This window comes from Vipera berus (genome assembly GCF_964194415.1).
Source record: "Vipera berus genome assembly, chromosome: 2".
Lineage (NCBI taxonomy): Eukaryota > Metazoa > Chordata > Lepidosauria > Squamata > Viperidae > Vipera > Vipera berus.
Window position 1 is genome coordinate 126,550,704 of NC_138203.1, and position 16,228 is coordinate 126,566,931.

General features: G+C 40.5%; 1 protein-coding gene across 6 annotated transcripts in view; it reads left to right on the forward strand.

The window, feature by feature from the left end:
- Positions 1–16,228, forward strand: part of LOC308662549 (methyl-CpG-binding domain protein 1-like) — a 71,863-nt gene that overhangs the window by 41,055 nt on the left and 14,580 nt on the right. For all 6 annotated transcript variants that reach the window (XM_081318486.1, XM_081318490.1, XM_081318491.1 and 3 more), the window contains 2 exons: positions 1,658–1,714; positions 7,289–7,453. In XM_081318486.1, coding sequence (XP_081174612.1) covers positions 1,658–1,714; positions 7,289–7,453 — 222 coding nt within the window. The remainder of the gene's footprint in view (positions 1–1,657; positions 1,715–7,288; positions 7,454–16,228) is intronic.

Consider the following 16,228-nt stretch of genomic DNA (forward strand, 5'->3'; position numbering starts at 1 on the left):
ATGAGTCATAAAAGAGCTGAGGTTGCCTACCCCTGCTTTAGTCTAACATTGGATAGCACAAGGTTCTTGGGAAACAATTATATTGAATCTGACTAACAATGAACTTGGAGTTAGAAGTTCTTGTTGCTCCTTCAGCTTTGTATGTCTTTATTCATCCCTTGTTTTTCTTCCTCGGTCTGTTAGAATAAGTCCCATCCTGATGCCTGCTGGAAAGGGAAGGGAAGGAAGGAAGGGAAATTTCTATGCTTCCTGCCATATTCCCACAAGGAAACACAATGGGGAAGCTGGTAGGAGCATGGAAGTTGCTCCTATCCCTACTGGTTTTTTTTTTTTGCCTGCCCTTGGTCTTTCTGTTTTTTGTTTGTTTAGATAAGGAAATATCTCTGAAATGATGGCCCAAGCAGCATGGGTTTCTAGTTCTTTATAAACTCTCTTTCTAAGGCTGCTAGAGTTAGGAAAATGGGCCTCACATTGTCAGTTTTCTAGGTCAGTATGGAATGCAATATATTACCTATTTTTTTGAATGTGCTTTATGGAACATTTCCATCAGCACACTATTAACCTAATGAAAAAATTGAAGAGCTTTCTTATAAAGGAAGTTTCAGGCAAGGATCTTTCCAATATCTTTGAGCACGCTATCTTCGCTCTCATTTTCTTTGCTGTCTTCATTTCTTTGGCTGTCAGGGTGGGCAATTTCCAAAGGCTCAGTTGGCCCCAGGCCATCCCCAACAGAGGCACTCTGCCACCGCAGTAAGTGGTCTGCATACCTGTTCTTTCAGGGAAATTTGCATAATGGTCTGGGGATTGAAGATGATTAAAGTTCACATTGAACTTCTTTGGGGTAAAGCCCCAGTCTATAGAGACAAAGGCTGGTACATGCAGAAATGGGTCACTCCCAGATATCAAAGATTATCTCTTGAAAGGCATAAATGCCTTGCTATCTACACACCTATAAAGAACTAAGCCATAGGGTTGTTTCCTTGCAAGTGAATGAAAAGGACAAGCATAAGCACATGCATTTTTGTTATTGCCATTCAAGAAGGAAGAAAAAAAAGGGTGTTTGTGTTTGTGTATGTATATATATAATTTAAAAAAATACGACCACAGAATTACAAGATAGCACCATATTTGGATATTAGATTAGTACCATAATATAAATTGCCTTACCTAAAAGCTATAATTTATGCATGTGGGTTGAGCAAAATTGAATCACAACATATGCTGCACTCATTCTAAAAGATAAAATAATTCAGAATCACTTTTTCCCCAATGTTCTTCAAAATGTTCAATTGTTAAATCTGGAAATTGGGCGGAACAAATATCAACGGAAGAGCATTTGAAAATACTTTCTTTTTTTTCTGAACTAAGTGCAATAGATGGGGTAATTTTTTATATAATTATAAAGCAGTTTTTTAAATTATTTCTATTCCTCATTTAGAAATTAACTTTTTCCCTTTACTCACACACAAAATTTTGAAAAACTCTTTCAGAACATGTACTCGGTTAAGTTACAGGAGTTGGGGAAGCCACCTTATCCTTACTTCATACCTTTCTTTCTGTCTACTTCTTTTTGCTCATTTTTGGATGTCTCCTATGTTTCCACTTAGATTATAATTTCCGTTTGTTAATTCTATCACTTGTTCTGTCCTTATTCTAGAAATGGAAACCTATCATACAAAGGGATCCAGGAGGCAATCCTCTTGTAAGGCATAGGGTATGTATGCAAAAGGGTAAAAATATATATATCAAATAGGCTGGTTTCTCTTGCAAAGTGAACAGTAAATATTCCTGTGGCATAGTGTTTGGGGAAATCCAGATCCACTTAGACACAGGAATCTTGAATGTTTTCTAGTGAAGGAGTTATAAAATGGAACCATCCCTACATTAATCCTACTTGTACTATATATTTCTGCTCCTTTGAACAGTGATGAAATGTTCTGACCTTTTCTAGTTTGGCAAAGACTGAAGTTACTTCATTTCAAAATGTTGAAAGTATATTTCAGTTTGGTCCCTTAGAAATTATGGGAAATATTGGAATTTCTGAACCAATAATACCAGAACACAATAGGTTTCCTCAAAAAGGGAAAGAGAAAGAGAGAGAAAGTACTAGTGGTCTTCAGTGGAGAATTCTGAAGCAAAGAGAAGTCAGCATTTCAGTACAGCATAATCTGGGATCTGGGACTGAATTCTTTTTTGACAGGTTTGAAGGGAAAGTAATATGGAGCATGAAATAACATTTGATCTGGTTAGCTCTCTCATTACTTAGGTATATATTTGATTCAGGTTTAAGGAAAGACTACTCTTGCATGACAAGTATTGCTTCAGCTCCAACTAACTCTTGCTCATTTGAAATTTTTTGTGTTCTTAAAACTGGCTGAAACTGACAAAAGTTCCTATTGCGGTAGGATCCAAGTAGTTTCATAGAGTAATTGATGGAACTTCAGATATCTCTAGAGTGGCTGGATAACGTAGTGGTTAGAGTACTGCCTGGGATGTGAGAGACTGGTGTTTGAATCCTGGTTAATACCTACCTTACTGGTAGTCTCTGGAAAAAGAACCCCTAATGCTTCATCTTCCTACCTCAGATATGAGGTTACGTGAATTAGAAGAGTCATGCTGACTTGGATGTTTGGATTAATACAATCTGTGTCAGATGCTAAGGAACCAGGACAATCTGATAATTAAGTGGGCTACTGGAACAAACCATACATGGATGAGATCAGAGAACCAGGAACTGATGGAATGCTACTGCTACAACAGCAGTAGCATATGAAGGAACTATAGATAAAAGACCTGTATCCACGCTAACTGAGAAACAGTTACCCAGTGCTTCAACATAGTAAAGAGGAAACTGGTCTCACAACTTGAGGTAGACTAACTACGCATTATATCCCAGACTCAATAACACTTTGAAGAACTATTGGATGTGCAACCAACACCTGTAGTTGGAATGTCACTGCCATCCCCTTCATTACAAACCTCAGGAGCAAGAGCAAGAGCACTTAGACTTATATATGGTGCCATAGTGCTTTATAGCACTTTCTGAGCTGTTTATAGTGTCAGCGTATTGCCTCCAACAATCTGGGTTCTCATTTTTCAGACCTCGGAAGGATGGAAGGCTGAATCAACATTGAGACGGTCAGGATCGAACTCCTGGTTGTGGGCAGAGTTAGCCTGCAATATGGCATTTTAACTACTGCTCCACCATGGTTCAGAGGAGCTAATATGAGGCACAGGATCATGGATAAACTAGCTACAGTTAGCTCTCAGGGCTGATTACCAAGGCTCAGTGAAGAAGTGCCATCAAATAGTACATAAGAGGCTGCCAATAGAGCTCTCACTAGCACCCTACTATTGCCATAACTCAAACCAATGAACTGATATACCTTACAGCCACTGTAATCCTGGAGATGCTTGGCTGTATGATCAAGAACAACAGCAGTATATAACCACTATTATAGACACCTCCCATAAAATGAGGTTAATGGCTAAAATCATGGCAACTCAGAGGTTAATCAGTAAAACCCAAAAGTAACATGTTTTTCCCCACCTCAAGCACAAAGTCCAGAAGCGGTTTCCAAGTAGAAACAAAAGTACTTATATTCTCCTTTTATCAGCACAGTCAATTTAGCCATCTCTGCTAACTCCATCGGCTTTTGTAACCAATCATCCATGGTGGGAATCAAGAAATTCTTCCATTTTTGTGTGTAGAGTAGTCTTGCTGCCATCAACATATATTAAATCGGAGTTCCAAATTTTTCCAGTTCAAGAGTGAAACTATGATCTGTATGGATGACATAAAGCTGTATGCTACGAATGAATAAGGCATCTACTCACAGGTCCACCTGACATTGATCTACAGGGAGGACATTGGGAGTTCATTCAGAGAAGTGGCTAGATCGTACTAAAGAGAGGGAAGATAGTTAAGATTGTGCAGTGGGACTACCAGTGAGCCACATAGCAGACATACATTGGTATCCCATAGTGACATGGGAATCACAATGAGGAGGCAAGAAAAATGGCAACATCCAAATACCACCAAAGATTAGACAGGTTATGAAGAGACAGCTCAATGTGAAGAACAAGTTCCATATCATCAACAGATACAACCTGATGGTCAGCCCTGCCAATATGGTGAATTGGTTAAAGGAGGGTATGGAAGCTGCCCATGTCGAGACCTGGAAGCTCCTATGTATGGAGGTTTCCATCCCAACACCCAGGGACTGTACATCAGAAGGAAAGAGGGTGGGCTGGGTCTAGTGGTGCACTATCTTGGATAAAACTCAGAGCATCCAGGAATACATCTTAATAGTGCGCCAAAGATAAGCTGCTAAGAGAATGCCTGAAGCAGAAGCAGACATGGGAGGAAGATCAACCAGAGGAAGTGCCAGGGGAAAACAAAACCCTGCATGGGATGTACCATTGACAGATAGTGAAATGGCAGACATTGGGAAATTCTTCCAGTGGCTGGAAAGGGCTGGAGTGAAAGATAGCACTGAGGCACTGATATTAGCAGCAGAAGAATGGACACTACATATCAGTAGAAGCAGGGGTCAACTACACTAAGGACCCAAAGTACAGACTCTCTGTATCTACTTAACAGCCCAATCAAGTAGTTGGGATTGTATACTGGAACAGTTTGGGACTCTTAACAAGTTTGAGGAACAACAGTGCTAGGAACTGCTAAGAGTAGTCTGGGTGGGCTTTGCAGCAGTAGGAGGAAGACGCATCCCAGTGTACTGTACCCGAATCTAAAACAGCTTCTATTTAAAATGTATATAAAAGGTGGAGAGGGAACTTATCATCTCCAGGACATACTCTGTTTGCCTTTTTGTGGAGGGGGCAGATGGAGCCCCCCTCTTCTCAGTGGGATTGTGGAATTCAGAGCCATTCTTTAGAAACAAAGGCAATGCTATAATCTAGCAATTTGCTTTGCACTATGCCTGTTTCCCACTGACTTTTTTTCCCTTTTGAAAGAATCTGAACATTAAACTGAATAAAATAGTATGCAATAAAGCAGGGTTTTAAACTATGCTGCAGTCTATAAGAGATTTTAAAGGCCATAGAGAAAAGGGTTTTTTTTGTTCAGAATCGTTGAATCTGAGTTGTGAGCAGTGGGCTCTCAAACAAAATTTGATAAGGTGTTAACTTAAATTGTGAGCTTGTTCATTTGTTTCCCATGAAGCATTATTTCAGTTTCAATCCAAGATTCTTCCTTGGAAGCCATATTCAGCTGGCCTTTAATTTAGCTGGCTGCTAGAATTACTTCTCTCTTTTGTTCTCTTGAGAGATTCTTCCTAGAAGAAAACCCTTTTGTTGTTGATTCGAAACAAAAAAAATCTAACTATAAGCAAGGCTTTGTTCTTCAAAATCAATTACGTTATACAGGTAGTCCTCAACTTACAGCCATTCGTTTAGCGGCTGAAGTTACAGCAGCACTGAAAAAAGTGATTTGTGACTGTTTTTCACACTTTTGACCATTGCAGCTTCCCCCTGGGGAACCCAGATTTGCTTATCAACTGTTACTAACTTAACAACTGTAATGGTTCACTTAACAACTATGGGAAGAAAGGACATAAAATGGGGCAAAATTCGCTTAGCAACCGCCTTGCTTAGCAACAGAAATTTTGGGCTCCATTGTGGTTATAAATCGAGGATTAAGTGCACATGTTTAAAATCTAGATGATATTAATAAAAGGTGTCAGAATCACTGCTGCTGCATAACTCTTCTTGGAATCCTCTCCCCTAATCAGCCCTTTACTCATTTCATTTGGCTATGCTATGATACAAGGCGTGTAATGCTGGGTCTTTTTTGTACTTCAAAGTACACCAAACAAACTGCAGAGAGAGTCTGTCAGTGGGAGAAGAACGCCGCAATGTTCTCCAACTTTTCTGAATTAAAAATGCCTTGGGGAACAAGAGTTTCAAGTCCTCCCAGCCACTAACTTTTGTTGGGTTCCTCCCGACAGAAGAAGCAATTGGGAGTGGCGAAAGAGAGGAAGAAAGTGGGCCATCCTCCCAAGCATCCTGTGGCTAAACTCAAGAACAGTGTGGTAAAATGTGTTTCTTTTTTTTTTGGTTTTCTGATTTATCTGGAACGTGGCCAATTTTGAATTAACAGATTGGGCAAGCAGGTTAAATAGGTGAACTCGTCAGGACTAGTGGAATCCGCTACAAAGCGAATCCACAGTCCCAGGGGAAGCACAAAACAGATTCTGCATTGGGATCCAATGGGCTATGAGTATCCAAAGTGGGAGGAAGGAAAATGAGTAGCTATAGAACTTGCTTTGAAGAGTTTCGTAAGTCTGTCACTCCCCAGAGAGGCAGAGACAGCAATAAAATAACTGATCTAATTTCAATAATCTTTTGAACAGTAATTCTTGACAAATACAGGGCGTAAGAAAGAAAAGGAAGATATGAGTGTACGGAGTAGACTCCTACAATCTTTGGAGATTACTTTTCATCTTAATACTTAGGTGATTCTTCTAGGCAGCACCCTCTGATTATAGTAGACCCAACCAGCATGTTGTACAAGTTGAATTTACATAACGCTGACAAGCTAAAACTTGATATGAAGGATCTGTGTCCTTATCTCAGTGATCACTGGTATAGCTATAATAAGGCAAGGAATGTTGCAGCTGTCTTCTTCTGAAGTATAGGTTTGAATCTCTCTTTCTTATTAGACTGTAAGAGCTACATTGGTCATTCTGGGTCCAGGGAACAATTTTCATTTCCTTGATTTTCAAAACAACAACAACAACAAAAAAACAACAACAATTGGCTTCATTGTTTAAAAATTCCCGCAATACGCAGCGGTTCTAAGGTTTCTGAAAAAGAATAGAGTTGGTTGAATTGTCTATGGAGATTCTCAGTCATTCAGGTCATGGATGTCCCAAAGGTGCTTTTTCAAGAGACAACTGGACTTTCTTTATTTTTCCTTGAAGATGTTTTGCTTCTCATCCAAGAAGCTTCTTCAGTTCTGGCCTTCTTGAATGAGAAGTGAAATGTCTTCAAGGAAAAACAAAGAAAGTCCAGTTGTCTCTTGAAAAAGCACCTTTGGGACATCCATTGCCCAGATGACTGAGAATCTTCATAGACGCTTACCTATGCAAGTTGGTTGAATTGTTTATGCTTCAGTCGCATTTGAGGGAGATTTATTTCCTAATTCTCGCATAGTACAAAGCTTGTGAACTTTGCGCCTTTCAGAAATAACTGGATTATTTAGATACTGTCCTAGGCTTGGCAACACATTCTTCCTGGCATGATACCTCTCTTTTTCTCCTTGTAGCATTCCTCCAAAAATCAGCAAAACCAGACGTGTGGTGAATGTGAAGCCTGCCTGTTGAAAACAGACTGCGGCCGCTGTGATTTCTGTTGTGACAAGCCCAAATTTGGAGGGAAGAACCTCAAGCACCAGAAGTGCCGCTGGAGGCAATGTCTGCAGTTTGCAATGGTTGGTGTACCCTCTCATCTGTTGTATTGTGCTCTCTAGCTCCACTTTGCTACTTGTAGACTGTAGTATTTTGTAAGCCATTTCATGCTTCTCTGTGCTAAGTGTGGGTATCAAGAGCTCATACTAACAAAGCCTTGCATGTTGTAGGTCTCATTGCAGTATGTGCATTTTTTTCAAAAGCATGTTGTCGAATTGTCAGATCTAAAGTCTGTATATTGTCAGGATTGATCAACTTGGGTTTCTTTATTCCAGGGATGGGCAGCCTGAAATTGAATTGTTTATAAATACCTCCTGGAGGTGAATAGCAGATTCTTATTGATTTGCATTTGAAATCTTTTCTTTTAATACCGATCTGGTCGCAGTGACAAAATAACACGACAGGAAAAAGCTATAATAATTCATTTTCCCTTCTTGTTAGAACAATTCCTGCATTAAAATTGCTAGACAATATTAAAGGTGTTATAAGGAATGCAGTCAGTAACTCCTCTATACGTGTTCCTGTTTTAGCCCAAACAAAGTATCTCTGATCACATGCACAGAGCGGGAATATGAATATTAACGATGGCAGACTCATTAAATTAAAGCAGTACTGCCACTGTATGCACTTCCTTTGGTTTATATAGATTGATCACATGAGTTTGAAAGAAGTAGGGATTTATTTATTTTATTTTTATTCACATTTTTTAGCCGCCCATTTCTTTTGAGGAGAGGCTCTGGGCGGTGTACAATAAACTGTTAAAATATAAAAACACCATATAACAATTACGAATTTAGAAAATGTAGAATTTAAAAGGAGTCAAAGATTATTAAACTCTGTTAGAAATTAATTAAAAAGACAAAGAGGGGACCAACCACAATGGGACAAAGACTGTTCCATAGGTAGCCTGAGGGGCCCGTACCATGTAGGGCTTTATAGGTCACACTCGACACCTTGAATAGGATCTAAAACCCAACTGGCATCCAGTGCAATTCTTTGGATCAATATGTTTTACAGAATTTAAGGGTGTGTGCCTCTCTAGATAGGCTGTGTGTAAAAGCTATTGTGGGAGGAGAACAAATTTTACTTGGCAAGATGAGATTGATTTGAAGTGGATTTTTAAAAAATACAGGCTACAAAAATGACATGGAAAAAGATGTTGCATTGGATATACAAAGAAATTGGTATCTTAATGATTATATGAGGTATATAAATACTAAACCAAGGAAGTGACCTGGATAATTTTCCTATAATGGATTTATTGAAGAGGTTTGTTAAAGCTTTAAAGAATTTTGTGAGAAAAGGCAAAGAAAAAAATAAAAGGAGATCAGGTTCCAGACACTTCAAATCAAGATTGTTAGAAGTAAAAGTAAGGAATATAATGATGGTTTATTTGGTCAGGAAATAGATACATTGTTATCTCTTAATGGACTTTTGATGACATCAGGATGGAAATGAGGAGACTGAGTATTTGTTTATAGATAAGAAATAGGAGATAGGAAGAAGAGATCATTTGTTGTATTTCAAGAGAAAGTGACAAGTTATTAAAATTGTTTATACTTAGGAAGAAAGGGAAATGCTTTTTTCTTTATACTGCATTCTTTTTTCTTTTCTATTTTTCTTTCTATTTTTTTCTTTTCTGAACCTTCTATTTTTTCCCCTTTTATATTGTTTAGTTCGTATTTTTATTGTTATATTTAATATATATATTTTTAAAATGATCTGTAATGGAACACTGTTGTTTTGGAGGCTATTGTTTTTTTTTTACTTCCAGCCTCACTCTTTGCCCTGCACTGGTGGAGACTCTCTGAGTTTGGTCACACTTCTCTGGATTGGATTTGTAGGATCTTTCTTTTAGACATAACAAGCTTTGCTCCTTTTGGATCCAGGACTTCCTGCTATGAAGCAGTCTCTGCTGATTTGGCATTATATGATTGAATGAATACATAAAATGACTTTCGAAAGAGTCCACTTTTCCTCTTATTGATGCTGTAACTATTGAAAGATTGAAATTAATAGTTTCTGCAGTCAGTAAGCACTGCCTAGTTCAGTTCGTTTCAAAGAGCAGGAGTTATGTTTGTCATTCAGATTTGGTGTTCAGATATATATTACGGCGGGGTGTGTGTGTGTGTGTGTGCCAACTTCATCATTAATCAGGAGCTATGATTTATATTCTTGATGTCTTTTTTTTACACTTTATTCCCTAATTCAGTTATAAGAATACAAACTTTAAAAAATTAAGTTGGAAAACTTTAAATAAACTTTTTGATAGGTTGCCTGACTAATAAGGTTTGGTTCAATAAATAAGGAAAAGGAGATATTTGTGTTTCATTCATTAAACACAATTGAGGAGATTACCATATTGTGCTAAGTCAAAATTTGTTTTTTTTAATGATCTGTTGCTGTGTAAACCCAGCCATGTGTGATTTGTCTAGAACAGGGGTCGGCAACCTAAAAAAGAGAAAGAGCCACTGGGAACCGGTTCCATCACAAATTAAAAAAAGAGGGAGCCGCGTGCGTGTGTCCATGCACGCGCATGCGCAAAAAGGTTTTTTGCGCATGCGCGGACGCACGCGGCTGCCATTTTTTTAAAAATGAGATGGAACCGGTTCCCGGTTGCCCGACGGCGACGGCCCGTCTGCAAAGCTGCCGCTTTCGGCAGCTTTGCAGATGGGCCGTGGCAGCTTCCTCAAAGAGCGGCGCCCCTGCCCATTCCGAGAGGTGCGCGCGCACCTCTCCGAACGACCGGAGGTGCGCGCGCACCTCTCGGAATGGGCAGCGGCGCCGCTTGTTGGGAAAGCTGCCACGGCCCGTTTGCAGAGCTGCCGCTTTCGGCAGCCTGCAAACGGGCCGCGGCAGCTTTCCCAATGAGCGGCGCCGCTGCCCGTTTGCGCGGAGGTCCGCGCGCACCTCTCCAAAGGTTTGGGGAGGTGCGCGCGCACCTCCGCTCGTTCGGAGAGGTGCGCGCGCACCTCTCGGAATGGGCAGCGGCGCCAATGGTTGGGAAAGCTGCCACGGCCCGTTTGCAGAGCTGCCGCTTTCGGCAGCCTGCAAACGGGCCGCGGCAGCTTTCCCAACGAGCGGCGCCGCTACCCGTTCGCGCGGAGGTCCACGCGCACCTCTCCAAAGGTTTGGGGAGGTGTGCGCGCACCTCCGCTCGTTCGGAGAGGTGCGCGCGCACCTCTCGGAATGGGCAGCGGCGCCGCTTGTTGGGAAAGCTGCCACGGCCCGTTTGCAGAGCTGCCGCTTTCGGCAGCCTGCAAACGGGCCGCGGCAGCTTTCCCAATGAGCGGCGCCGCTGCCCGTTTGCGCGGAGGTCCGCGCGCACCTCTCCAAAGGTTTGGGGAGGTGCGCACGCACCTGCGCCCATTCGGAGAGGTGCGCGCGCACCTCTCCAAACGGGCGGTGCCACTCTCCATTTGGAGAGGTGCGCGCGCACCACTGCCCGTTCGAAGAGGTGCGCGCGCACCGGGCGGCTGGGAGCCGCAGGGGACGGCTCAAAGAGCCGCATGCGGCTCCGGAGCCGCGGGTTGCCGACCCGTGGTCTAGAAGATTTTGTGCAGATTTATCTGATGTTATATAAAGCCTACTTGCTTTTACATGTTTTGACTCTTATCTCCAGGTGTCTTAAGTCTGACCTTGGACAGACAATAAAATATTTCCCTGTCTCACTATTGTTTGTTTAATAAACCTTATATTATCTTTTCCCTGTTTTATCATACCTGGATGATTTTTTTTGCTGTATTTTAATCTTTATTGAGATTAACAAAATCAGGTTAAATACCTTGCTCTGGAACTGGCAAAATCATAATACAGTCCAATCCTCACCTGATTAACCAAGGAACATTATTTTAAGTGGCATAAATATTATGAAAAAAACCAGCTTGACCAGTTGTTTCAGCTCAGTATTTATTCCTGAATGTAGCCAACATTTAGATTTGGAGAAAGTTGGAATTCAAGCAGGATTTAACTGCTTCCCAAGGCTAACTCCAGTTTCGTTACTTCCTTATGGAGAAATGAATTCAGCACCCATTTATTTGACTGCAATGGTGGGTTTTAACTCTGAGCTGAATAGCTGTAGAGCAGGGGTGCCAAACTGCTGGCCCACCGGCATCATGCTGAAACCGTGCCCACCCCATTGCCGGCAATGGGGGGAAAAAAGTCACGATACATCGTGACACATCACATGACGTTGCGAGTTTGACACCCCTGCTGTAGAGTTGTAAAAGTTGTAAGAACTAAGGAGGCGCCAGCAGGAAAGAGTTTGTTCTCTTGATTCTGTGTTGCCCTGACCACATAGGATTTATATGGGGTTTTTTTTGAGCAAGCTGATCATACAGCGTTAGTGGCTGGGGTTATAACTTGGATTAGCTACTTAGAAGTGTTTCTTTATGCACACTTGCTAAAGCAGTTTTAATCTGCTGAATGTAGAAGGCTGAGATTCTCAAAATGATAAATTCTTTACCTAATGAAATATCTGCACTTGGCATGACTTTGGAACGGGTGTTTGCGTGCACGACTAAGCATTATAAGCTGCATCTATTTGTATAAGTGAAATGAGTAAGCGGAAAACATAGAGGGAATACAAAAAGAGATGCATGGACTCTTAGGTTTCTTCTAAGGTGAATTGGATACTGTCGTCTTTTTCTTCAACCATCAAGATGGAGAGACCCAGGAAAATACTTGAGCAAGGACATATATTCATAAACACTCTATTGTTCTAATGCCCTAGCTGTATTTGATATTCCATAAACTTTGCCCTGGGTGGCTTGAAGCATTGACCTATCTTTGATCACTATTCCTGACTTTATCATCTCACTCACTTTCTATCCTGTCTGGACATATAAATAAGAGATCTGCTCCAATCCGTAGCAAAAATAAAGAAACATATTTAATAAGTGTTTTGGAAGATAGATGAGTTGGAAGAAAGAAAATGTGCATGCTAGCTAAGTATTTTACAGAAAAAGACAAGAATTGTAAAAGAAAAATTTCTTGGAAGACTACTTCTGGCCTTTGTATAAAAACAAAACTAGTCTTTTACTATTCTTACCATGTTTTCCTGAAAATAAGACCCAACCAGAAAATAAGCCCTGGCATGATTTTTCAGGATGCTGGTAATATAAACCCCACCCCAAAAATAAGCCCCAGTTAAGATCGTCAGCCAGATGGATGCATTTGGTACTATAATTTCCCTGAAAATAAGACCTAACTGTAAAATAAGCCCTAATGCATCTTTTGGAGAGAAAAAATAATATAATACCAGGTCTTAATTTTGGGGAAACACGATATATATAATTATGGGGTTCTTATCTGCAGCAACAGAAACTGAGAACTTCTGTTCCACAATTTTGATCCAAGAGTGGCATAAACCTGGCAAATTAAAAAGCTTGCTTATAAGTTCCTTCACAGTCTCTTTGGAAAGATTTGTGAGTTTTTTGTGTTGTGAGTCTCTGGAAAATAATACATTTTCCATTTTGTCGTTCGGGCTACAGTTTCCCCAGAGCCAAACGGGAGGAATTGATGGTCTGGGCCCCTTTCCCTTTCCTCATATATGGATTGTGTAAGTGTGTCACAATTACAGGAAAGGAGGAAATGTCAAGGACTGCTTTCAGTTGGCCTTGGGCAATCATAGGGTGACCAGGCACGGGAGTTCATAGGACTTCGTAGGAATTTTGTCAGTGTGTTTTTTCTATCAACTCTTTTCTTTTTCTTTTTATTGAAAAGTTTTTCAATACATTTTATCTTTAACAACCCCTCCCCCCCACCCCGTACCCAACCCTTCCCGACCCTCCCCCCTCCCCTTCCCCCCTCCCTATCCCCGACTTCCCAGAGCTAAATACAAGGTATAAAAGTAAAAACAATCATAAACAACCATATGCTAACAACAATAAGCTATTAAGTCTATCGCACTCTAGCTCATATAAAATGACTACAAGCAATCTTAATATCACATCAATACTTATGCAAATGCTAAATGAAACTTTTTAGTCCCATATTTATTCTGGTTGTAATCAATCCATTTTTTCCATTCCGTAATATAACGTTGTTGCGAATGGTCTTTCAAGTACGCCGATATCTTTGCCATTTCCGCCAGATCAGAAACTTTTAAAGTCCATTCTCCCTATAGTCGGCAGTTCCTCCTTCTTCCAATATTGACCTACTAAAAGTCTTGCTGCCGTAATTAAGTTCAACATCAACTTAGTGTCCACAACAGTAGTATCAGTGATTATGCCCAGTAAAAACAATTGCGGACAAAACTTTATCCTTTTCTTAAATATCTTCTGCATATTCCACCAGATTTTAATCCAAAAAGCTTTAACCTTTTTACAGGTCCACCATATATGAAAGTACGTTGCGTCTTCGCCACCACACCTCCGACATTTAGGTTGATAGATCAACTCTTTTCTTTTTAGGAGGGATTATCTTAAATTTACTACAGGTAGTCCTCGGCTTATAACCGCAGTTGAGCCTAAAATTTCTGTTGTCAAGTGAGACATTTGTTAAGTTGAGTTTTGCAGCCATGTTACGATCGTTCTTGCCACAGTGAATCACTGCAGTTGTTAAGTTAGTGGCATGGTTGTTAAGTGAATCTGGCCTCCCCGTTGGCTTTGCTTGTCAGAAGGTCTCAAAAGGGGATCACGTGACCCCGGACACTGCAACCGTCGTAAACATGAGTCCGTTGTCAACCATCTGAATTTTCACCACATGATCATGGAGATGCTGCAACGTTCATTTAGTGTGGAAAAACAATCGTACGTCACTTTTTTCAGTGCCGTTGTAGTTTGGAACAGTCACAAAACAAACTGTTGTTAAGTGAGGACTACCTGTAATGCTATACCAGCTGTGATTTCCGGTAACAGCCTTGCTTACCAGCCCAGCATCTAATATATCGGTAAATATATTTCATGGCAAGGGACGTGGTGGCTCAGTGGGTTAGGACGCTCAGAAGGTCGGCAGTTTGGCAGGTCGAATCCCGAGTGCTGCGTTAACAGAGTGAGCGCCTGTTACTTGTCCCAGCTTCTGCCAACCTAGCAGTTCGAAAGCACATAAAAATGCAAGTAGAAAAATAGGGACCACTACGGTGGGAAGGTAACAGCGTTCCGTGTGCCTTTGACGTCTAGTCATGCCGGCCACATGACCACGGAGACGTCCTCAGACAAGCGCTGGCTCTTCGGCTTTGAAACGGAGATGAGCACCGGCCCCTAGAGTCGGAAACGACTAGCACGCATGTGCGGGGGAACCTTTACCTTTATATACTTCATGGCAGATTGGCGTTATGTATTATTTTAGCAGACCCCAAAACCACAAAGTTTAACGTGTTGCTTTTAGAATGGTTTCCTGCTCAGAAAAATTTGTATCCGAATACTGGCCTCTGGAATGCATCCCTGCCTCCGCAGCCGCTTTACAAAGAAGCTCACAACTTTTCTCACTAGGAATATTTTTTTAGAGAGTTTTCTGGATTTCCGGATTGTTACTGTATCTGAAAATTGGAATGGCCAGGCAAGTGTTTACAGAATTGCAAGAGAGGGCTTTGCAACATCAGGAAAGCTTCTTGATGAGTCTTGAAGTACACATCCGAGAAACAGGAATGCTCGCAGCCATGCATAAAGAGGGCTCAGCAATTTGTGTATCTACAAGATGTTACTCTTAGATGCTTAGATTTCAGTTTTTTGAAGTAACTGCATGCCTGCCTTCGCTCAGCACAACCTGGTTATTGAATTGATCTGTTTTTTTTTAATGTTATTAAATTTTAAAAACATGAATAAAAAGTAAACAAGCAAGAAAAAAGAAACAAAAAAGAATCAGATGAAAAGCAAGATAAGAATGCGAGAAAAAGGAAAGAAAAAAAATAGCTTCCCATTTTTTGTACATGTATAGATAAAAGATACATCCAACTCTTATTCTGAAATTAACAATAGTCCACATTACTCCTATAATCACATATAACTCTAATCATCCAATCCCAGAGTCAAAATTACGTGTCTCTTAGTTTCTCACAAAAAGTCAAAAACTGGCTTCATTGTGTTCTGGATTCACAAACTATGCTGAACCATAAAGTAAACATTAATTTAAGCTATGAACAAAAATCCAAAGGTAGTTTAAAACTAGCCAAGCTTAACTTGCTCTATCTATGCATCTTCCATGTACTTAACTGGCCAGGCTAAGTAGTCCCTGTATTAGCTCTGTACAATGTGCAGCATATTGTACAAGGGCACGAAGCAGCTCCTCTCATCAAATCATTAAAATAGCTGTGTCTTTTTTCAGGCTTGTGTAGCTGCAAGATGCTCCTGTCTGTCTATATGGGTGTGCATTCATGATGATTTTGTCCCCCCCCCCCAAACATAAAAGATGTTGCCTGATTAGGAAATTGTTAATTGTGTTAAAATTGCATGGAATTGAAATACTGCACTGGGTTCTCAGTCATTCTTAAAAAATAAAATAAAATAAAAGAGGCTGTTGAAAACAAGGGAAATGGGCAGAAGTAAAAATAAGCACAGAGAGGTGAAAAGCCTGGATATCTTTGAAGATTAATCTTAATGCTTTGGATGCCTACTTGTTTGCCGAATTTTATTCTTTCTGTAACAATAAATGGAGATGCTTCCTCCTTCCCATTCATCCATCCATCCACCCATTTCACTTTTCATTCTTTTTCTGTTCTGTCCGAAGGGTAGGTGGGAATATGTGTTACAATATCTGCTATATACAGATGGAGATCGGTTAATTTAAAAATTAGGTTGAAAATTTGGCTTGGGGATCTCAAGGGAATGGCGATCTAATGAGATGGCTTTATTGTTTTT